This window comes from Leptopilina heterotoma, unplaced genomic scaffold, assembly GCF_015476425.1.
Source record: "Leptopilina heterotoma isolate Lh14 unplaced genomic scaffold, ASM1547642v1 Lhet_272, whole genome shotgun sequence".
NCBI lineage: Eukaryota > Metazoa > Arthropoda > Insecta > Hymenoptera > Figitidae > Leptopilina > Leptopilina heterotoma.
The window spans coordinates 483,256-506,938 of record NW_025110982.1 but is presented as its reverse complement, the minus strand read 5'-3'; the positions used below and the strand labels follow the sequence as shown (position 1 = coordinate 506,938).

Genomic DNA, 23,683 nt, shown 5'->3' with positions numbered 1-23,683 from the left:
TTTATAAACAAAATACGACTTAGAGAAAAAAACTACCCATACAAAACATTCTTATTTTTCCACTTAGAATCGATAAGCGTATACAGTTTTAAAAAAATTTACAATTTTCATTAATTGGTTTAAACAATTGTTGTTAAACAATTTGAAATTAAAAACAAAAAAATAGGTATATCTTTTTTTTCATTTGCCTATGAATCCAATTGTTAGTTTTTTAATACAATGGTTGGTTTCTTCATGGGACTTAATTGGTTAATTCTTGTCAAAATTATATTCCTGTTATGACAACGAATCGATTCATGTATATCTTAATTTTATCTTAATACTTTAAAATAATAATTCTAGAATAAAAAAATAAGCAATCGGTATATATTTGTCCTACAATCATTGTATTGAGGAAGCTAAATATAAATCTGCCGTTGGGGACTTTTCATATTTTCTATTTTTTTCTAATGCTAAAATAGAAAATGTTGTTGGTAAAGTAGATATTTTATTCTGTCTATTATCAGACTTATAGAGCCATTTACCAAATGTCTACAAACGTGGCAAATCGAATCCGCCAGGGATCACACAATATAATAATAGTTTTACATTCTTTAACCAATATAAATTAGTTTTTCTTTAATTTATAACGTTTTCACAAGGAAATATGAAAATAACATTGCTATAAAATCTCAATAAAATCTTTGCACATTTCAGGTAATTATTAATTACACTGGGTTACAAAAAAATGATCATATCGTATTTATTTCAAATTTCCTGTGTTTATTAAAAGCTAAGGTAGCACTTTTTGAGGCAGCGTAACAAGAAAACGCAACATGATAAAAATCTCTACGAGAGCTTAAATAAAAGCTTAAACCTTTAACTTTAAAGCTCAGAACTGAAAAGTACTTTAATAATCACTAAAAACCTGCAGTCGCTATGTGAAATTATCAAAAAAGCTGGGCTATGTAACACTTGATAAAAATCGATTTGCCTAACCGGATTCGGTTGCAATTTGTTACTTGAACTTTTTTGAGGTTGCTAATGACGAATTGGAACTAAGATTCAAACATTTCAAAATGACGGATTTAAAATAACGAATTCACTCAATTTTTCAAAACATGCGTTGACAATTTTTAAAAACATGATAGAAATCTCTACGAGAGCTTAAATAAAAACTTAAACTTTTAACTTTGAGGCTCAGAACAGAAAAGTACTTTAATAATCACTGAAAACCTGCAGTCGCTTTCTGAAATTATCAAAAAAGCTGTTAGGTAGCACTTGGTAAAAATCGATTTCCCTAACCGGACTCGGTTACAACTTGTTACTTTTGTCAGGTTGCTAATGACAAATTAGAACGTAGCTTTTAAAAATTTTTTAAATGGCGAACTCAATTTTTAAAAATTGTCAACGCAAGTTTTGAAAAATTGAGTGAATTTGTTATTTTATATCCGTCTTTTTGAAATTTTTGAATCTAAGTTCCAATTCGTCATTAGCAACCTCAAAAAAGCTCAAGTAACAAATTGCAACCGAATCCGGTTAGGGAAATCGATTTTTATCAAGTGCTACCTAACCCAGCTTTTTTGATAATTTCAGATAGCGACTGCAGGTTTTCAGTGATTATTAAAGTACTTTTCAGTTCTGAGCCTTAAAGTTGAAGGTTTAAGACTTCTTTTGTCAAAGTCTTAAAGACGTATTTTGAACAAGTGTGCGTAGGGCACAATAAGGTTGAAAGCAAGATTTTACTATATGGCAAAATTTTTGGACTATCGTCTGAACTATGCATAGTAATTTAAATGCATCTTAACCTACAGATAGCAGATACATTACTTTTGGGTGAGATGTTTTGTGAAACCTTAGTAATATTGTTTTCTTAAACGTGGGGCACATATCGTCAGAGCTACTGTAATACCGCGTATCTGCAAATTCCTTAAAGGTTTTTAAGGATATTAAAGAATTTTAAGTGATTGATTCGAGTATAATGAAAGTTAAAGGTGACCACTAACGATGATATAAAAAGATTATTCTCTGAGATATTAAACCTGAAATTAACAATAGTAAAAAAAACTTGATATTGTGTAGCGGATTTTTTTTTGATCGGTAAAACTTGGAAATGAAAAATTAAAAAATATTAGAAGATTGTGAAGAAATGAAAAGTGTCCACAGTTAGTAAGTGAAAATGTTAAACTAAATAGTAGACTGGAACGAGCTGAAAGGACAATCTTTTTTCTGCAGAAAGCAGAAAGAGACAAAAACATTGTTATTTTTAATGCAAAGGAATCTGAATAGGAAAATTTGCAAAATAAGGTTAAAGTGATTTTTACTATAGCATATTTGAAAATTAAAAAATGTTCGACTTGTTAAAAGATTAGGTGTTGTTAAGAAAGAGGCAAACCTCATACTAAAGAAAAACAGGAAGACTATATGTCAGACAATAGTGATTCAAAACCATACACTACTTTAAGGACCACAAACCGAAATAGGATAAAACCGTTGGAGTTACAAAATTCTCCCAAAAAAATCTTCTAGAAACTAATTTTTTAGTCCATTTAAGGATTTTATTTTGAGAGGAAAAAGTAACATTAATGTCGCCTGAAATTCCAAAAATGAAGCTCTAGTGAGGATAATTTTTTGGAACTTTAGAGGTCCCAGGAACACTACATATCTTCTAGAAATATTTTCGAGAACGGATATTATTTGTATCTCGGAGACTGTCCAAGTGTCACTTCCAAAATGTATTGCCTAAATGGAATTCTCTAGAAGGAAATTGTTTGGTCACCGTTGCGGTGACCTTGAATATTCAGTAAAAAATCTGTCCTTCCCGTCCGTAAAGGGTTAGGATCATCGCTAGCAAATAATAATTTTTCAAGTGATGTAATTTAAGTTCATTAAAAATTAATGTTAAGTCATTTGAAAATGACATCTAGAGTGTTCTGGTTCATATGCACTGATAAATAAATTTTAAGAGTTTTGAAATTAAATTTTAATAATTGTTGTCTCTATTGTTTTATAATGATTGTCTGATTTTTAATTTATTTTGTATAAAATTTAATTAGTTTGGATTTCTTTGTTTGTCCCAAAACATCACATTCCAGGGTTGTAATATATAAACTATTGAAATCATTTCTAGTATACTTGAATGATTCGAATGAAAATTGTTTAATCTTATATCAGTATATTTAAAAAATTAACATTTACCATTTGTATGAGTGTCAGGTAACGTTTGAAGGGAATTATTTTTTGTTTAATTGGACCTTCAAAATTACTAAGAAAGTAGTAAAAGTACATTAAAACATGAACAGCACAATTCAACATTGGAATAAGTAAAGCTGATTCGGTGCCAAAATACCTTGTAAAAAACATGCCAATTAAAAAAGTACTTATATGATGGTACAAATGTAAAAATGTAACTTGATTATTTTTCTTTCGCAGTATATATGTCAATGTTTCACTGAGATCAAATAGTTTTAACCATATGCCAAAATAACCACATTTTGCTATCTGAAATCATAATAATAATTACATTTATTAATATCTACTTATATATTACAATATTAGAGACCGAAAGGCTGGGTAAAGTCCATCTAGTGACATAATTTTTCAATGATTTGAGCTTAATGTTACATATAAATAATAAATTATGTTAAGATATGAAGAATTTATCAAAACCCGATACAAAACAATTATTGTCAAAAACTTCAATGATTTTAGACTTTTTTTTAATATTTAAATAGGAAATCATTACTGAGTGGAAAACACCCAGCCTTACGATCAGTATTTTGATTTTTAACCTTATGCTTGCAGGGTTAAGCACAGAAAATATAAATTGTCTTAACAACGTAGAATATATATTATTGTTATACTCATATACTTATCGCAACAGTTTTTGGGAATAATTCGGGTGGTTAGGTTAAGCTTCCTAAGCCCTGTTGAGTAGGTTTGTAAAATTCTTCTACATAATACTTCGAGTACAGTGTCTTTTTTTTAAATTTAAAATGGTGGATCTAATATGATAGATTTGTAAAAATTCATCTAATTCATTTATAACTCGTTACTCAGGCTTATTGGGGTCGCCGATTACGAGTCTGGTATCAACTTTTCAAAATTAAAAATGTCGGTTCCAATATGGCTGATAGCAACCGAAATTTTATCGGTTTCCACTTTTCTGTATTCTTCTAAAAAAATACGGTTTCGGTATTTCTGTTACGGTTTTTTTCCAAAGAATTAAGGTTCCTGTATTTGGGTTTCGGTTTTTAATGTGAAAAATTTCGGTTACGGTTTCTTGTTTTCGGTTTCTTAAAAATGTCGGTTTTTAGGTCGGTTATAGGTTTCGATTTTTCGGCTGTTTTCCCCGGAAGTTATATGAATGAAAATATTTGTGTGCATTTTAATTATTTAGAACGAAATATGTGTATTAATTATACTCATAATTAATTTAAGAAATTTTATATTTCATGCACATTAAAACTCTTAACAGTTGAACAAAATGAAGAATTTTTAAAACAAAAATAAATAGATTATTATTATAGATTTATTTCTCAATGTACATCTTTTTGTATTTTTACATATTTGACAGCCCATACTTTTACTTATAATAACTTAAGAACTAGACATAATACATATAAAAATTATATAAACTTCAACAGTTCTAAAAAATTACATCACTGTTTTTTAAAAATCTCCTCTCTTGTTCTTTGGCTTGTGCTTCGAAAAATTTCGCGTATTTGCAGAGGCCCGGGATCGGTTTTCCTTTTAGGGTGCTACAAAGGTATCCCATGAACCCTTCTTCGTTATTTTTATCCAACCATTCGTTCACTTCTATAACCCATTTTGAATCAATTTTGGTTCTGGCCTCTCTGCACAGCCAAATGTGTTCCAGATTTTCTTCTTCTTCCTCACAAAAACGACAATCTACATTTTTGAATCCTTTTTTCCCTGCTCTTCCAACATTTCCACATCGAATTCTTGTCCACTGGATTTTTTCGGATATCCCTACGTCTTTAACTTTCCAATAGAATTCTCCTCCTTCTGGTAATTTCCATCTGTCATACAGACTGCAGTACGATGACTTATTGACCCTCTTGTTGTCTTCCTCTCTCTCATTTTCTTTAAGCTTCTTTTTTGCATTTTCGGTTTCCTTCTTTATTTCGTTTTCCTTTTCTGTTCCTATCCAATTTAAGATCCTTAAAATTCCCAGATCTTTCAGTGTTTTTTTGAAGCTTTTACCCCATACTGACGGTTTATTATTCTTTATTGCTCTTACTTTCTCTTTAAGACAAATTTTCGGAAGTCTGTAATTCTCCATTTGCGCTATCTTCGATACATATTTCAGGGCTCTTTCTTTTGTTTCTATTTCTATGCTGGTTCTTATCAAGTCCCATGCTCATTTTAACATATCTAGATTGGGCTCTTTCAAGATCGTCCTTTCTCTTTAGTCCCCATATTTCGACCCCGTAGAGGCCTCCCGATTTTGCCAAAATGTCCATAAGATATAATCTTCTTTTCAAACCGCCAATTCTAGCCCTTGTCATGATTCCCCACGCCGTGTTTGTTGCCTTCCGCAATTTTCCAGTCATAATTTGTACGTGTTTAGTATATATTCCTCTCGTGCTGAACCAGAACCCCTTAGTACTTGAAGTGATCAACTTTCTCAACTTTTTTTCCTGTTATTTTCAAATCCATCTCTTTTCCTTTTCTGCCCTTATTTCTAAATATCATTAATTTGGTTTTGTTAACGTTTATTTCTAATCTGTTATTGTATACGTAAGTCTGTAGTCTGTTGATCATTACCTTCATATCCTCTGGAAAGTCCTCTATCACTGCTAAATCATCGGCAAATTTTAGAGCAAAAATTTTTGTTTTCCCTATTACTGTCCCTCTAATCTTCTTTTTTCTCCAGATTTCAACCATATCGTCTATAAAAATGTTGAATAGAGCAGAGCTTAGCGGACAGCCCTGTCTTACACCCCTGTTAGTTACAAAGCTATCCGTCAATCCTTCTGGAGTAATTACTTGATTAACAGTTTTAATGTAGATTCGTTTGATCATGTTAAGCATTCTTCCTTTTATTCCATTTTTTTCTAATTTGCTAAATAATAGTTCCCGGTCCACTGTGTCGAATGCTTAGGAAAATCTACGAAGGTGACATGTAATTTTCCTTCTTTTCTTTTTAGACTGTTGTTTATTAGCGTATTCAGGACGAATATGTGATCTCTCGTGGATCTTTTTTTTCTAAACCCCGCTTGTGATTCCCTGTATCGGTTTCCTGATTCCATCCAGTTTCCTATGCGTTCGGCCATAATTGCAGTGAGTATTTTGTATCCAGTATCCAGCAATGAAACTCCTCTATACTTTCCTGTGCCGTTTTCTTCTCCACCCTTGTAAATTGGCGATATATTAGCTTTTTCCCATCTGTTTGCTATCTGTCCACTTTTCGAAAATTCGTTCATTGTTTGATAGCATTTTACAGTTTAAACTCCGTTAAGACCTTTAAAGAATCCCATTGCTATCCCGTCTTCCCCAGCTACTTTTCCGTTTTTCATTCTCTTTAAACACTTTAAGAATTCTTCTGGTGAAATTTCTTTGTTCAGAATTTCTTCTGTCTCCTGCTTCTCTCTTTCGTCCTGAAAATTTTTCTCCTCATTTCTGCTTTCTATATTTTCTGCTTCTTCTTTGTTTCGTCTTTCGGTTCTGTCGTCATTTCCATCGCTATCTACTCCAGCCAACAATGATTCAAAGTGTCTCTTCCATCTTTTCTTTCCTATTCCTTGTCCATATTTTATCCTTCTTTGTGATCGAAAACTTTTTAGAGCTAACCAAAACTTACTCATGTTTTTACTATTTTCTACCGCTGTCCATTTCTTTTCGTTTTCTTCTTTCTTTTTCTTTTTATATAGTTTCTTCAGTTTTTTTTTCTGTTGACATATTTACTTTTTCTTCCTCTCCTTTAGTTTTTAAAAATTCTTTAAGACTGATCTATACTTTCCTTCTCTGTTCTTTACATTTATTGTCAAACCAACTGTCCTTAGTTTTTAAAACTGCTTCCTTTTTTTTGCTTAACTTGCTAGTCATTCCCACTCTTCTTGCAGCTTCCCAAATACATCCTTTTATTCTCTCCCATCTATCTTGTCACTCTTTTGGTTTTTCGGTCTCCTCCCATAATTTGTCCATTTCATCGTTGTATTCTTCTATTTTTTCCTCTTTCCATATTAATCTTTCTTCTTCTAATGTATTTGGCTCTGAAATTTTAAAACATTTAATTTTAGCATTAAGAATTGTTAGTCCGTTGGTTTCGCATAATTCTAATAGTTTTTTTCCTTCGTTGTTAACTAATTTGTCTTCCGACTTCTTGGCTATAGGTAACACAGCCCTTGCTTCTCCCTGTAAATATGAATCTTGATCTTCTTCTTCTAAGCTATTTTGTTATTTTCCGATTCTGGCGTTCCAGTCACCCATTAGTAACAAATACTCGTCCTCTGTTTTTACTTCTTCTATTAAATTTTCTAGAGCATTTTGAATATTCTTTATTTTAACATTATTATAAATTGAAACAAAATTTATTTTTCTGGTATTTAAGTTTAGATCCTTACCTTCCACTCTCAAACCAAATTCCCATTCGCTGATATTTACATTGTCTCTCCATTCTTTTTTTAACCCTATTAATTGTCCACCTTTTGCCCTACCTTTCTTTGACGATCTTATAGCGTGCTTTGCAAACCAAACATAATTTGGGTCCAAGCTTTTTTTGACTTTTTCCCAGGTATGCTCTTCCTGCCATGTTTCTTGGAATAGCACCAAATCAAAGAACGATGCTGAAAAATGGTCAAAATTTGCCCCCTAAGGGGATTGTAAAAGAAGTACATATATGTTTTTATTTTAATTTCATTTTGTAGTTCTCTCCCTGAATATATTTTTCTTCTTTCTCTTCTAATTCTTTTACTCTTTTATCGTGTTTTTGAAAGCTTCTCTCAATTTTCTTGCTTATCTTGTTTTCCCACCAGTTGTCTAAAGCTTTTATTAATTCTGATTGTAGCTTACTTTCTGTTCCACTCTGTACTAATACTTCACTCATTTTTTGTCACTCTTCTAAATCCCTTTCTGTTATAGTGCTATCTAACTCGTCACTAGCTTCTTCTTCATCTGTCTCTGAATCCTCCCCATTATTGTCAATGTTGTCACTGTTGTCGTTCTCGTTGTTTTTTTTTCTCTTTTTTTGAAATTCTTCTAATGTTTCTGATCCAACTTTTTCACTTACTTTGTTTTTATTTTTTCTTGGTCTGCCTCTTTTTTTCTGTTTAATTATTTCTACCATGACTTTCTTTTTTTATCTGATCTTTGTCAGCTTCGGATTGTTTGTTGACAATTTTAGTCCCTTTAGATTTTTGACTTCGAGTTTCTCTGTTGTAGTTAGAGATGGCGCCCTCATCTAGTTCCTGCATCTTCTGTTCGTCGTCGACGGTGATTACACCGGAAGTAACACCATTTTCCTTGACTGTTATCCTAACCTCCTTATTCACCATGTCCCCTTTATTTTGCTAAATAGTCTAAATAAGTTCCAAAAAAACTCTTGAATAACACTTTTATCTATTCAGCAATTGCATTTCCCTTCTATTAAATCCCCACAATGCTCGCGATAAACGAAAAACCACTCAAAATTTAGTAAAAAAACTAACGTCAATTGACACGCGTGCAAACAGCTCTATAAATGAAAAAAGATTGCTACGTAAGTAAGATTGCCCTAGCGTTGTCAAAGCAAAACTTACTTTTTTTTGAAAAAACGTTTTTTCCCCTAACTTCTACATTATTTGACCTAATTAGCTAAACATTGGTATGATAGTGTATTTCTACAGGCTGATCACAAATAATTAATTTTAAAATTTTTTAAATAATTTAAAAAAACCTTTTTTTTCAAAAATTAATTATTTGTAATCAGCCTGTATTATAAAATTTAAAAATTCTTTTTGCATAATAAAAAGTATAATTTATATAGTTTAAAAATCATTAAAATCAAAAACCGTACAAATAACTGTACAACCAAATATCAACTGAATCCAATAAATTTTTAAAAATTAACACCGGATAGTTAGCGTCCCCAAAAACCTACGAATAATGAGTTACAAGTGAATCGGATGAATTTTAACCTATCTCGCGCGCCATGTTGGATTCGCCATTTCGAATTTCTAAAATCTGGCACTGGATTCGTAATCAGATACCCTAAAAACTTTTGTGTCACGAGTTTCGTTGAAATTGACTGTGCCACAAAGTGTTTAGAAATACATGTTCAGTTGAATTTCTTCTCAACTTTTAAATTTACCAGGCTCTTCTCAGAATCTCTCCTCATCTTCAGCGGAGAAAATATTTCGGGTTCATATTTAGAGGAATAATAGGGGAAGGCCTACTGAGTGGGGCTCTTCTCCATTTTTGAAAAAATATTTCGAGGAAGTTATTGTATCAAAGATTGAAAGTGGACTAATCAGTTTTCCTCAGCGATCAACAGATTTAAAAAAAATGTTAAAGAAAACTACTTGTCGCATCTTTTTGATGTATTTTATACTTTAAGGATTATTTTTTTACCTAAATCCTACCTGACCGCGTTTTTAAGATACATGAAAAACAATTGAAAGTAAAAACCATTTTAATCGATTAATGCAATATTTCCGTTTAAATGCATGTCCCGCACACCTACACATACATACACATGCAAGCAAATTGCTCCCAACTCTAAAGCGATACTAATAAATATTTCATCAAATGAACTAATATATATTTTTTTGATGAGTCATTCCATTATATTTCGACTAAAGTCGTTGCTGACTAATTTTAAAAAATTATAATATGTAAAAAAGCTTTTGAAAGCACTGGGTTGTCAAAATCATTGAAGCATGCATGTAATTTTGGAACATTTAAAATGGTCGACACATGTTTTAAACAATGAGATTGCGCTTTTGGTCTGAGCAAGCAGGCGAATCAATTCATCGATAATTTTAAAAAACACATAGAAAAACTATAAAATTAACTCGATAGACGATCCTTCATACGCATTTAATTTCTATTTTTATTGACATTTATCAACATTGAATGATTTTAAATTTATTAATATTTTATAAACAATTTAAAAAACTGAAAAAACAAATGCTGAAGGAGAGTAAATAATTAAAAACTATTTTACCATTTTTTATTATAAAGTGGTGCATAGTATCTATAACATATATTCTGTTAATCAAGTGATAAAACTGTTTTTGAACCATATCAGAAACGTGAATAGGTAGTATTTAAATCTAAAATGATCCTTAAAGTATAATACATAAAAAAGATGCCAGTTGAGGTTTTCTTTGACATTTTTGTTAAACTTTGTGACCGCTGAAGAACACTGTGCATTTTGATGTTAGTTAGTCCAGCAGCGGCCACCACCTTGAATAGGCGCCACCTTCCAAACTACTGTAACATAGATCCAATTGTCTGTGTGCTCGCCGCTAAATTGTATGTCACTTCTGACAAAAATTCAACTCGTATAACTTTATTTTTCAATACTTATTTACAAATTACATACAAATATGGAAAATATTCTTCAGCAGTACGCTTTAGCAACTTTGAAACTTAAAAGATATTAATATTTTGTGCAAATTGTAGCTGTTGTCCAAAAAAACTTTTTTTAAAAAGCGGCTTGCGATGTGCACAATAAAACGGGAACAACTCAAGTCAAATAAAAATCCATGGTAATTTTAATTTTACGGTGGGGCGAAGTGTTTAGCACGAGTCGAGCACTTCAATTCGCTCATCTCAGTTCTTGACTCGTGCTAAAGACATTCGTCTGCTCCGTAAATCGTCCAATCTTCCCCATATTGCACATTATACTATTTGACATTAGACTCGTATTCGGCACATTCAAAATGATAAGAATTCATAACCACAATTCAAACTGTTGAGTAATAGAAAGGTTGTATGCTCAAGGTGCATTAATTAGCAGAAGTTTCGTAAAAAGCATCTATTAACGGAGGTTTGAGTTTTCGCAGATGCACAGGTGCATTCCACCTCGGTGGCACTACTAGTACAGTTTTCCATAAGAATAAACTAACCAGAGAGTTGACCGTCACCACTGATGGCGCTGACTGTACAAGGGTGTGGGTAAGGCGATATTAAATATTACACCAACATTCCCAGTATGTGTTCTTGTTAAATAACTAACTCTATAATTATTAATTTTTCTCAAAATACTTTATTACTATTCTTATAATATTCTGCTCGACTTTTACAAAACACGTCTGCTTCGTATCGGACGGTAAACCAATATAGCTTTAGAGCACTTATGTTCACGTTCACATACATTTACACACAGTCTCTACTCTCCGCCGATTAACCAACGATATTTTTTTTAATTAAAAATATTTAATAATATTTATCTTATTATATTACAAAACTTAACATGGTCATAAAATATTTATACATAAATAAAACAAGAAAAAAAATAAAACTGTTATGATTCGACTTAAACTTATTATAAACGTTACTTCTTTACACAAGAATAATTGTGTTATAGCTTTAAAAATCTATTTACATATGCCGGAATATATCAAAAATTCGTTACGAAATAACATAGGGACATAAGATCTGACAATCTCTTCTGATATATTGCATATTATTGGGGTGTGATCAGGACCCCACAACCTAAGACTTAAAGATGTTGGATTATCTTTGATTAGATATTCTAATTCTATGTCAACTATATCAACACTTTTTGAAAGCTTTCTCCGCTAAGGGAGGCGATGTCCGCTACCGTTAATGAAAAATCCCATAAATTTAGAATCGGATTTACCGAAAACACATTTTCCCAAATTCAGTCGAAAGCCCGCCCAAGTAATGTGCTAGAAGACGGTACGCAAATAAATCTCATGCTCCTCCTCAAAAAGACTGCTGTTTTTGGGATATGTTCAGAAACAATGAGGATCTGATTGTATGCTAATTGAAGATCTAAACTAGAAAAAGTCTTTTTCCTAAATCATAGAAGACACGTCTCGGATAAATGAAATTGGATATCTATCTGGAACTGTTACAGAATTTAATCTACGGTAATAATCACCGCACACTCTCCAACCACCGTCCTTCTTCGAAGTCATATGAAGAGGTGTTGCAAGGTGGCGAGTGCACTCTGATATAGGAAGTTCCGTTGTATGAATGTTGTTTACGACGTCACTAGTTACACCACTTTATTTTTGGAATGTGTATATTGATGCAATACCAGAATTTCATTCGAATAAACGACAAAGGCCAAAATTTAAATTTAACTGACGATCGCCAGACGTGTTTATGAGCGAATTATTCGCAGTATCTAGAATCTACAAGGAATACAAATCCGAAATCTCGGTCCTTAATAAAGAGGTTTTTCGAACCTGCAACTTCACCGTGAACATGTAGTGAATTCATTAGTTTTCCGATTTATCAAATTTTTTAAAAGTGCAAGGTGGTTTGCATATATAACGGCTTTATTTCTGAAGCTATCGTAGTAAAAGCAAAAATTATTATTATGGTTACCAGATTGTGATCTACGTCTATTATTCGATCCAGTTTTCGATCGCTTAATACGATACGCATTGTTATCTTTTACTTAAAAGACATTTAATTTGGCATTAAAAACCGTTAGGTAAAAAATCGCGAAAGAAAAATAAATAATAAAATGTGTTGAACTTGTCATAAAGAGATTATAATTTGTAAGAGATTTTCATTCACACAAACACAAACATACTTACAATCATAAAGCGCACATCATTAAAAAAATTAAACATTTTAAAGTTCCATATGCCACGAAGTTCCTGTTGATGGTGATGTAAACGCGTAAATGGTGATGGTGAAGTCCATGGTGAACTTGATACATGTAGATAAACTGTTATCTAGCTAAAACAAAGAAAAAATCATACCTGTTGCATGGGTGGAATAGTAAGCCTATGCGCCGTTTTCAAAAAGCGTTTAAAATAAATGATCAGCAACCGTACTTAGGAAATATGCAGCACCGCTGACGTCATCTTCGAAGTTATTTTGGAATAGCGAAGGTCCGATTTCAGATGAATAAAATGTTTATATAGGTTGAAAATTGATCCAATGCAATCGAAACATATTACAGAAAATGAATTGTAGGTCCTTTTTTGAAGAAACTAATCATCTGTATGGTTGCAGTTTTTATTAATAAACATCACAATCGGATGGCCACAAAATCACCAGATAAGTGTTGATTGAGAAAATTTATTTTTCTCACCGACATTACGTCAGGGTCACTAATTTGAGTAATGCGGTATAAATCTAAATACAGTCAGGTCTCACAAAGTGTCGTATTAAGTAAGTATCATGGCTCACAAAGTGTCGTCGTTCAAGAGCCGACAAGTGTCACTGTCCCCACTTTTTTTACTCTTTTTAATGCGAAAAATCAACTTTGCCAAAACATAAGCCAATGTAGTGACAACTTTTACTAAGAGGGCGTGGCTTAGGCCAATGACACTAACTGAGACCGACGGACCCAACAAATTTCCAGTGACGACATTTAGCGAGACCTGACGATATTACACCAAGATTCATACTATGTGTTCTTGTTAAATAACTAACTCCATAATTATTAATTTTTATAACAACACTTTATTAATATTCTTAAAATATTCTGCTCGACACTTATAAAGCACGTCTGCTTCGTATCAGACGATAAATCAGTATAACATTAGAGCGCTCACTTTCACATACATACACAATCCCTACTCTCTACCAAGAGAGGGGTGAAATGCTTTAGATTACAAAGAAAAATTTAGTTTAAAATCCTTAATATTTATTGAGTGGTATTTATTTGTACATAATATTGATTCAGTAACAGTTTAGCATATTCTATAATATCAAAAATTTATAAAAAATGTTTAACATTTTATTTATAATGAAATTGGTAAAAAATTTATGTCAGGAAGTTCAAATTAATAATATATAATTATTTTTATTTTTTATTATTGTTATTCATTAATATTTTACAGTGTAAATAAAAATATGTTAGAAGATTTGTTTATTATAATATTATATAGTACTTAATTTTAATTTTACAATATGAATTTTTGCACAATTTTTATCATAAATAAAATGTTAAACACTTTTTTAAGTTATTGATATTACCTATGAAATATGCTTAAAAGTTATTGAATCAATATCATGTACAAATAAATACTATTGAATAAATATTAATAAATGTAAATTTAATTTTTCTTTATAATCTCTAACTTCACTTCATATTGTCCCACTGTGCAGTCAAGGGCCATCGGTGGCGACGGTTAACTTACTGTTTCGTTCCAACGCAAAATTGTCACTGGTGTGGTGCATTCTGACACGCAGCTTGTTTTTTGAGAGCTGTATCGATATAATTATCACATGAATACCTAACTCTAATCCAAAAAGTTTAAATGACATCTAATAAATGTCACAAATCGCTAAAAGTCAATATCTTCATTCGTAGTTGTAACATAAAATTTAGGCTGTTCTCGTGCAAGGCTCATTTTTTCACATTCTAAAATTCCAATTTTCGGAAAATAAGAGCCATCTTAGTATTCAGTGACATCAAAATTACCATATGAGACAAACAAGTTCACTATTTATGCAAATTGAGTTGTTTAATAAAAGAAAATTTACATTTTTTTCAATAAAAGAATAAACCTCTGGATATTATCATTTTATTTTTAAAACTTTGTAATATTTAATTATATTTTGAGTAAATATCTGAGCTTACTAACAAAAACTATGAAAACTCATAAGTATTATTTTAAGTAACTTGAGGTTTCACTATTTTATTGATAAAAATTTGCGTGCTCTTTCTTGACTCAATAATTAAATTAAATCGTTTGTTATATAAAAAATACATACCGTCATACCACAAGCATCCATTGCGTAAAGAAGAGGGCGACATTCAAGAGCTCGATAAAATGGATAGCAAGGTGCCACGTTTATAACTATATAAGCATTTGAGAAAATTTGAAAGAGGTTATAACATTTTATAAACGTGTTTAATTTGTAGGCCGGACGATTTTTCATAAAAGTTGGTGCCAATTTAAATACAACAACAACATAAACAAAAGTAATTATAATTGGGTACCAAATGCTGTCCATAATTAACCAATCTCTCATTCGCGGATCTGAAAATTTTAAAAAACAATTTTTTTACTGCCGATATAAAATGATTAGATTAATACCCAGAGAGCACCACCTTTTAAAGGGAGTACTCAAGGACTTCGCAATGCAAAGTTAGGAAGGGCTAAGGAGCCCTTCAAAAAACAGATACATTATAATATTATTTTGTTTAATCAACATTATTTATACTAAAATTAAAAAACCTATATAATGAAGATGAGCAAATAATAATCATAATTAAATTATTAAACTGAATATATTAAACTTGAAACTAATAAAACAAAAGCATCACTTGATGAAAGTTGATAGAATTAAACTATAATTACATTAAACAACCAAAATATATATAATGAGAAAAAAATTAAAAAGAATATTAATTTTCGATGTAATAGAATTCAATTCAACAACTAATTTATTAACATCTTCTCTCAGAAAGCTGATTCATCCCTAGGCATCGGACCCAGGTCTTGGAAATTTTCTCCGAGCAGTCTAAACAAAGAAGTGGTTGGAGGAAGACATCCTAATTATGGTCATGGTTTCGTGAATACGTCAGCTAACTGATCATGTGTAGGTACAAATTGAAGGCTAATTTCTTTTGACTCGTATTTTTCGCGCACATAGTGATAAATAACGTCAATATGTTTGTTGCATTTGTGGTAACTCGAACTTCGGATTAATTTTAAAGCACTTTGATTGTCAATACACAGGGTGGTTGATGTTGATATTTGGAACACATACCCTGTAGTGGAACGCCTAATATCCTGGTCGTAAGCACAATCGGAATCCGAAAACACGAATAAATCTTTATAAATGACATCTTTCGTGTACTTAATGTCATATTCTTAAGTCCCTTTCAAGTATTTTAAGACTCTTTTGGCTGCATTTCAATGCTTTTGAGTTAGGCATAATATCTGGGCGGGTGGTGATACTGCATACGTCAGACAGCCAAATACTTCTCTAAAAGGAATGTTGTGCGTCATAAGTTCTCCTAGGTTTGATGTTAGAATAGGTTGTGCGTCTGTTGGAGTAGAATTCGGAACTGAATCTGCAATGTTGAATTTCCTAAGCATCCACTATATGCAACTTTTTTCACTTGTCTGATTTGAATTGAATAAATCCAAATTTTTGCAGGAAACTATTACATTTTTTTCCAGAAACGCGATGGTTGTTTCAGACCATAAAGTGATCTTTTCAATTTGCAGACTATTTTACTACCAACATTCAAGCCGTCGGGTGAAAGCATATATACATCCTCTTTCTACCTGACATGAACAAAGGCAGTCTTTACATCGAATTGATCAATCCTCAGGTCTTTTTTTACGGCTATTGCTAGTAAAACACGAATTGTGTCATATCTCGTGGTTGGAGATTAGGTTTCGTTGTAGTCGATTCCATGAGTTTGTGAAAATCCTTCGGCACATAGTCTGGCTTTGTAACTTTGAATTTCACCATTTTCATTTAGTTTTACTTTGATTACCCAACGTGAGCCTATAGGTTTAATATCTAATGGTAAAGGAATTAATTCCCAAGTGCCATTTTTATTTAAAGCGTTGAATTTTTTTTGAATGTCAATTTTCCAATGATTGGCGTCTTGACAGGTCAGTGCCTCTTGAAAATTCCACACTGGCACGTTATTTTCATCGTTCTCAATTTGTACTTCATTGACAGGATTTCGATCCTGATATTCGTCTTCCTGATTAGGCTGCTGATCTCCATCTTCTTGTGGATTTCTTCTTGAGTATTTTCGTTGAAAGTCACGTTTCTGGCTATTTTATCTTTTTAGATTCGGGAGCATAGAGTAGTTAAATGACTCTTGCTCATATCCTACAAGGATTAACTTCTTACTTTTTGCGTCTAACTTCGTTCGCCTTGCGTCGGGAATAAGCATATATGCTTCACTGCCAAAAACTCTCACGTGGTCCAATGATGCTTTTCTTCTTGTCCATATCAGTTGAGTTTGAAATGAGACTGTTGGGAGTCCTATTGAGAATGTAATTGGCGGTTTTCATTGCTTCTCTTCACAAATTATGTATTTGTTATTTTTCAGCAAATATAACAGGTAACAATAAGGGAGTAAAACCCATTAGACGGGTGGTCCAGGCAAATGCGAGTACTCCTAATTTCAAGACGTTCTGTAGGCGCAAAACTTAGAATTAAGAAATATATTTAAGAAATATTGTAAGAGCGAAATGTAAACACACTTGTATAGCTAGATAAGCTTAAGACGGGTGTATAAACCAAATAAAAAAATAAATAAATAAGGGAGTCAAATTGACTTTCTAGTTGGTACCGAAAGATACTGAACCCTGATATTTTTAGAAATACGACAGAAAACTGTGGATAAAAATATTACATATTTTATGTAATTTACGTGTTATATTTTTCTATTCCTCCTAGTAACTTATAAAATAAGAGAAATTAACAAAAAAAACAACAAACGGTAAATGTTTAGATAATTATGACAGGAGCAGCTTATCTGCATAATTACCGTTTTTCTAATTACCATAAATAAATTAGGTCATATTCTTCTCCTTTCTTCGACGGCCGGAGTAATTTTCTCAATTTTACTTAGCGAGACTTTTTCCTTGCCTTCACTGTCCGGGTCACAGATATTTACTATTTAATGCGTCGTATTGTATCCGCCATTTTGAATGATAACATCAGATTAAAATTCAGCGAGCTCAGAAGCCCCCAACCCAAATAGCACAACATTTCGCAGGGAGTTTTCAATGCGAATTTGTGACGAATAGTATAATAGTTTCAGATAAGTTCCCTGAACCTCTAAATTTCTCCAGATTTAAACATTTCTGTGTTAACTTTTAAGAAGTTATTGATGTAAAGCTGAAAAAAATAAAAGGAAAATTTGTTAAATTTTAGAATAATATTATTAAAATAAATCGATTAATTTACTGATTTTAATTATTTAATTATTCGTCACTTGGGGAAGAATGTTGCTATATATATAATACTGTGCCATATACTGTTCCAACTCAGATCAACGATGAAAACTGTGCCTTCTCGTGTAAGCAGTGAAAAAGTTCCAATTCATATGAACAGGGAGGAAAATGACTTTTCAGGAATTTTAAAATTTGTATCCTTTTTTAGGTTCTAAATACAATGATTTTTATTATTGAATTTAAATATTTTTAAAAATACATTTTATACATGAAATAATAAATAGTTAATCTGTTTATGTATAAAATTTATTTTTAAAAATATTTAATTCAATTATAAAAATTATTGTATTTACAACCTAAAAAAGGAAACGAATTGTAACTTTCCTGAAAAGGAACTTTCTTTCCTCTTCATATGAATTGGTAATTTTTAACCGCTTACACGGAAAGACACAGTTTTCATTGTTGATCTGAGTTGGCACACTTTTCCCCCCAAGTGACGTATTGACCTATTTAATTTTGAGATGTTAGGATTTTAAAGAAAGATTTTTTGTTTTGAAAAATAAATTGGGTGGACTGAGGATTGAACCCGGATTTATATTTATGAAGCGCGGAAATGATAACAGCCAACCAAACGAAGTAAGTTAAACAACCAACTACTTTTTGAGGAAAAAGCTTTCTTTTAACTTGTAAGTAATTTTCGTATAATTGAAACATTTTTATTATTATTGAGGTTAATATTTTAAAAATAATATTTAATGGTATTTAGTGCTTAAATAAGATTGACTAAGTAAACAAGTTAACTCCTTGCGAACTTCTTGCAAAATGTTGTGCTATTTGGGAATAGAACATCGTTAAAATTTGTTCAAGGGATATTGCCATACAATGGATAATAAACAAGTTGTTCATTGTATGAGCATTTAGCTTCCTAAATATAATAAACAAATTTTTTTTAAAAAACACTGACATGAATATCATTTTCAAACTGTTTTCGAATCATTAGTAAAATTAAAACTTTATAGCTATTTATTTATTGATTTATACACCTGTCTTCATCCTTAAATATTTAGCTGTACAAGTGTTTTTACATTTCGCAATTTTGTCTTACAAATTTTTCCCTATCAAACTTAATACTAATTTTTGCGATTCTCGACTCAATTAGGATTTTGTCAACTTAACAATTAACTTGGTATAACTTTTTTACGAATATTTTTAAGTAACTATACATTATCTATACAATAAGAAGTAATTTGAACTCTTACAGGAATATGTGCCACTTATGGGTTCATACCACTTTACACGCTTGTAAATGAAGCTATTTTTCAGAATTTTTTTTACGATTCCTATGGATTATATTGATCTGCATCTTTTTTAGTTCAATACATTTTTTTAACTTTATAAAAAACCTTATTTCATTAAAAAAATATTATTTGTTTCTTTAAAATTTAATAATACTTTTAGACCTGCTGAAAGTACCGATGCCAGCTGCGTAATCGATTTCTCCGGTAAGAAAAATCTGAATTACAAAATGCAAGTTTATTTAAGTTCAGTAGAACTGTGCTTGTTGTCCGAACTAGAATTTTTAATTTTTTTGCAAAAATATCAAAATGGCGACAATTTAAAAAAAGATTTTCGAAGATTAAGGTGTTTTATGGTTTAAAAAAATAGTGAAAATTAATATTTTTAAATAATAAAATTCTAGTTTCGACAATACCCACATATGTGACGAAGATTTTCGTAAAAAAATTTAAGAATCGGTCCTGCAGTTTCTAAGAAAAACATGACGCAGCATGGAAAAATGTGGTTTTGAGAAAAACGCGTTTATAAACGCGTTTTTCTCAAAACCACATTAACTTTATAAAGTTTGTGTTGTAAACTTAAATAGCCTGTGTACGCGTTCAAATAGCACTGAAAAAAATATTTTTTGAGTGCTGGGATATTTCTAAAAATTTTATACCACATTTTTGACATATTTGACTATCGAAATCCGTAATAAGAAAATTTTTATTTTTTGAAGATGACAAAGTGGTATGAACCCTTAAACATGAGGAAATAAGTATGTTTTTAAGAATTTCTTTTTCCGCGATACATAGAAAGTTAATTTATTTTATCGCTTTGCATATAATATTGAAATATCTGAACAATATTTCTCTAAATTTTAATTCAAAAATATTAGGAATTGAGCGAGACAATGAGATTTTCCTCAGGCGCCTCCATAAAAAATAGATTCGCGGTGTGCACTCTAACTCGCAATAGAATCATCAAAAACAAAAAAATCAAAGTGGTTTTGTTAAAGGAGATGTTTTTTAAAGTGACGCTCCCTAGTAAAAATATCGGACTAATTCCGGATTAAATACGGACAGATTAGTACGGATTAGTCCGAAAATTGTACGATAAATGTCCGAAAATGATCCGCGTTGGTCTGATATCAATCCGAACGAAAACCTGAATCCGAAAACACTCCAGAGTAATCTTGAATGTCTACGAATTCAGTCCGCAACAATCCGAATTTATGACCGGTGAAGAATTCTTCTAAAATAAGTACGGAATTATCCGAAATCAATATGTAAAGAATACGGAATCAGTCCGCAACAATCCGAGTTTAATATAGTTAAAAAAAACTTAATCCGCAAAATGTCCGGAGCAATCCGAACTCTATAAACAAGAAATCCGATATTAGTTCGCATCAGTTTAAAATTAATTGTGGCAAAATCCTTTTCCTAAACAATCCAAAAGCTGTATGCAATGAATCCGACAATTGTCTGCAACAATTGGGATTTAATCCAATTGAAAGACATAATCTGAAACAATTCGGATTTAATACAATAAAAAGGCATAATCCGAAACAATCCGAAATCTGTAAAAAATGAATCCGACATTAGTCCCCTTCAATTTGGAATTAGTGTGGATTAGTCCGATAATTGTACTAAAATGTCCGAAAATGATCCGCGTTAGTCTAACATCAATGCCAGCGAAATAATGATTCCTAAATCAGTCTGGAGTAATCTTGAATGTCTATGAGTTAAGTTCGTTATTATTCCGCAACAATCCGAAATTATGTCCGTTAAAAAATTTATCTAAAATAAAACAATCCGTATTCAATCCAATTAAAAGACTTAATCCGGAATGATTTTGGAATAATATTGAATTTGTATATGGGGCAAAATTCCTCAACTGTCCAGGTCAAAAAATGAATTTTCTCTAAACTTTGCTAAAATGTAACTATTATTAGTAGAAGTGTAAATATAAATTTTTTTTGAATTTGATAAAATATTTTTTGAGTTATGAAGTTTGAAAATTTTGATTTTTTTGAAAATATCTTTTTTTCAATTTAATATATTGATAAGTAAAATTAATCAAATTTAAAGTATCAATAGTGATTTTTAAAGGGGTTTTCACGGGCTATAAGCTGGTGATGAAAAAAAGTTGTTTTTTTTCAATTTGACCTTGAAATTCAAGGTCAAATTCTTAATTTCAATATATCTCAAAATCGATGTTTTTTATTTTTTTCTAACCTATCCCGATCCAAAGCTTACCTTTTTTCCTATGAGCCATGTAAAAATCAGAGTGGAACCATGGAAATTTTTGAAGAAATTAATAATAAATCATCATTTTCTATGTAAAATAATGATAAATTATTATTTTCCTCAAAAATTTCCATGGTCCTACTCTGATTTTTACATGGCTCATAGGAAAAAAGGTAAGCTTTCGATTGGGATAGGTTAAAAAAAAATAAAAAACATCGATTTTGAGATATATTGAAATTAAGAATTTGACCTTAAATTTCAAGGTCAAATTGAAAAAAACAACTTTTTTTTCATCACCAGCTTATAGCCCGTGAAAACCCCTTTAAAAATCACTATTGATACTTTAAATTTGATTAATTTTACTTATCAATATATTAAATTGAAAAAAAGATATTTTCAGAAAAATCAAAATTTTCAAACTTCATAACTCAAAAAATATTTTATCAAATTCAAAAAAAATTTATATTTACACTTCTACTAATAATAGTTACATTTTAGCAAAGTTTAGAGAAAATTCATTTTTTGACCTGGACAGTTGAGGAATTTTGCCCCATATATGTTATAGTTAAAGTCCGAAATTCAGGTAATGTGCACATTAACTAGTTAATCTGCGGATTACCTGATCAAATCCGTTAAAGTTCAAAAGAAAATTTTTTTTTCGAACATTAACTAGTTAATGTCCAGATTAACTAGTTAATGCGAACATTACCGAGTTTACTTTCGTTAAAGTGCGAAAAAATGATTTATCTGAAATAAAACATGAATTATTATTTTTTCAGAGTAAAAATTTTTATTTAATAACAAGTGTACAATATTAGAACTTTTTTTTAAAAATGAAATTATTACTTATATATTAAATAATTAATATTAATTATAATTAATTATTATATAATTATATTAGTTATAATTAATATAATAATTAATATCATTATTCAAATTGTCATTCAATATTATTAATTTTTTTAAAAATAAACTAATAATTACTTATTATTGCAATATAAAGCAAGACTGGTGGCATTTGGAGTTACAAAACATATTATTTTTACGACAAGCACACCTATTGGTTCTGCATTTGGAGTTGCAATCGCACTTTTGAAAACCCTGACCAGAACCAAAAGATTGTTGTATTGCCGTTTGACGCAAAGAAATTTTAACATTAGGAACATCTTTTTCTGTGAGAAATATTTGTTTACAAACACTAAATTGCGATCTTGCATATAATTGTTGTAGAATACCTGTTTTAGTACCCAGTTTGTAAAAGCCATCATCTGTCCTATTAAGTAAAACAGCCAAAATGGAATGTGCATCCGTTTTTGCCCTGTCAACATCAGGTACTTTAATCCTCACATTTGATCCTTTCTCGACGTTTGGATGTTTGGCGTCAGATAACTCCATCATTTTTTGAGCTGGTTTTTGGAAACCTTTTTTGGCTTTTTCTCGTTGACTTTGCTGTTCCTTGTTATTTTCACAAATCTTGCATAATATTTTTCCTTCATAACCTTCATTTTCTGGTTCCACCTTACCACAGGTCACGTGAACTGGCATATTACATTTTGAGCAAATATGTGCACCGGAATTCTCTTTAGAACATACAATGCAAATAAGAGACTCACTTACTTCGTTAATTGTATCTCCCGCAAATGTTGAGGGAACGTCATCCATAACTTCTTGCGAAGTAGTCAGTCTTTGAAGTAGATAGGTGTAGATAGGTGTAGGTTCGAATCTCCAAGCGTTAGTAATTTCAAGTTAATGTAAATAAAATTGCGATAGGTAAATCGAAAAAATATGTTGAATGTACCATAAAGTAATAATAATTAATATGTGTAACTTGTATAATTATTTTTTTATTAACATTCACTAAATTTTCCGGACTAATTTTTGACTGTTTCGAACTAATTCCGGATTCACTAGTTGTATAGAAACCGTATAGATTTCAGATTTATCCGGACTAATTCTGGATGACAAAAACCTGACAATAAACCGCACTGTTTCAGATAAATTCCGGATTCACTAGTTAAAATAAACAACTTAATTTCGGACTTCATCGGACCAACTCCGAATTCACTAGTTATTCAAAAACCGTATAGAGTTCGGATTTATCCGGATTAATTTCGGGTGACAAAAACCTGACCATAAACCGCA

At 31.0% G+C, this 23,683-nt stretch overlaps 2 protein-coding genes across 5 annotated transcripts in view; one reads left to right on the top strand and one right to left on the bottom strand.

Moving 5' to 3' along the window:
- LOC122503881 (SET domain-containing protein SmydA-8) overlaps positions 1-23,683 on the top strand; it is a 182,786-nt gene that overhangs the window by 115,688 nt on the left and 43,415 nt on the right. The gene's annotated exons all lie outside the window — the stretch shown is intronic.
- Positions 1-23,683, bottom strand: part of LOC122503883 (elongation of very long chain fatty acids protein 4-like) — a 38,272-nt gene that overhangs the window by 2,365 nt on the left and 12,224 nt on the right. For 2 of the 4 annotated variants that reach the window (XM_043614635.1, XM_043614638.1), the window contains exons 2-3: positions 14,857-15,125; positions 3,178-3,480 (exon numbers count right to left, since the gene is read on the bottom strand). In XM_043614635.1, the coding sequence (XP_043470570.1) occupies positions 3,178-3,480; positions 14,857-15,125 (572 nt within the window). Of the gene's footprint in view, positions 1-3,177; positions 3,481-14,856; positions 15,126-17,608; positions 17,962-23,683 lie in introns of all 4 variants that reach the window. The other 2 variants (XM_043614637.1, XM_043614636.1) reach the window with 2 other exon arrangements.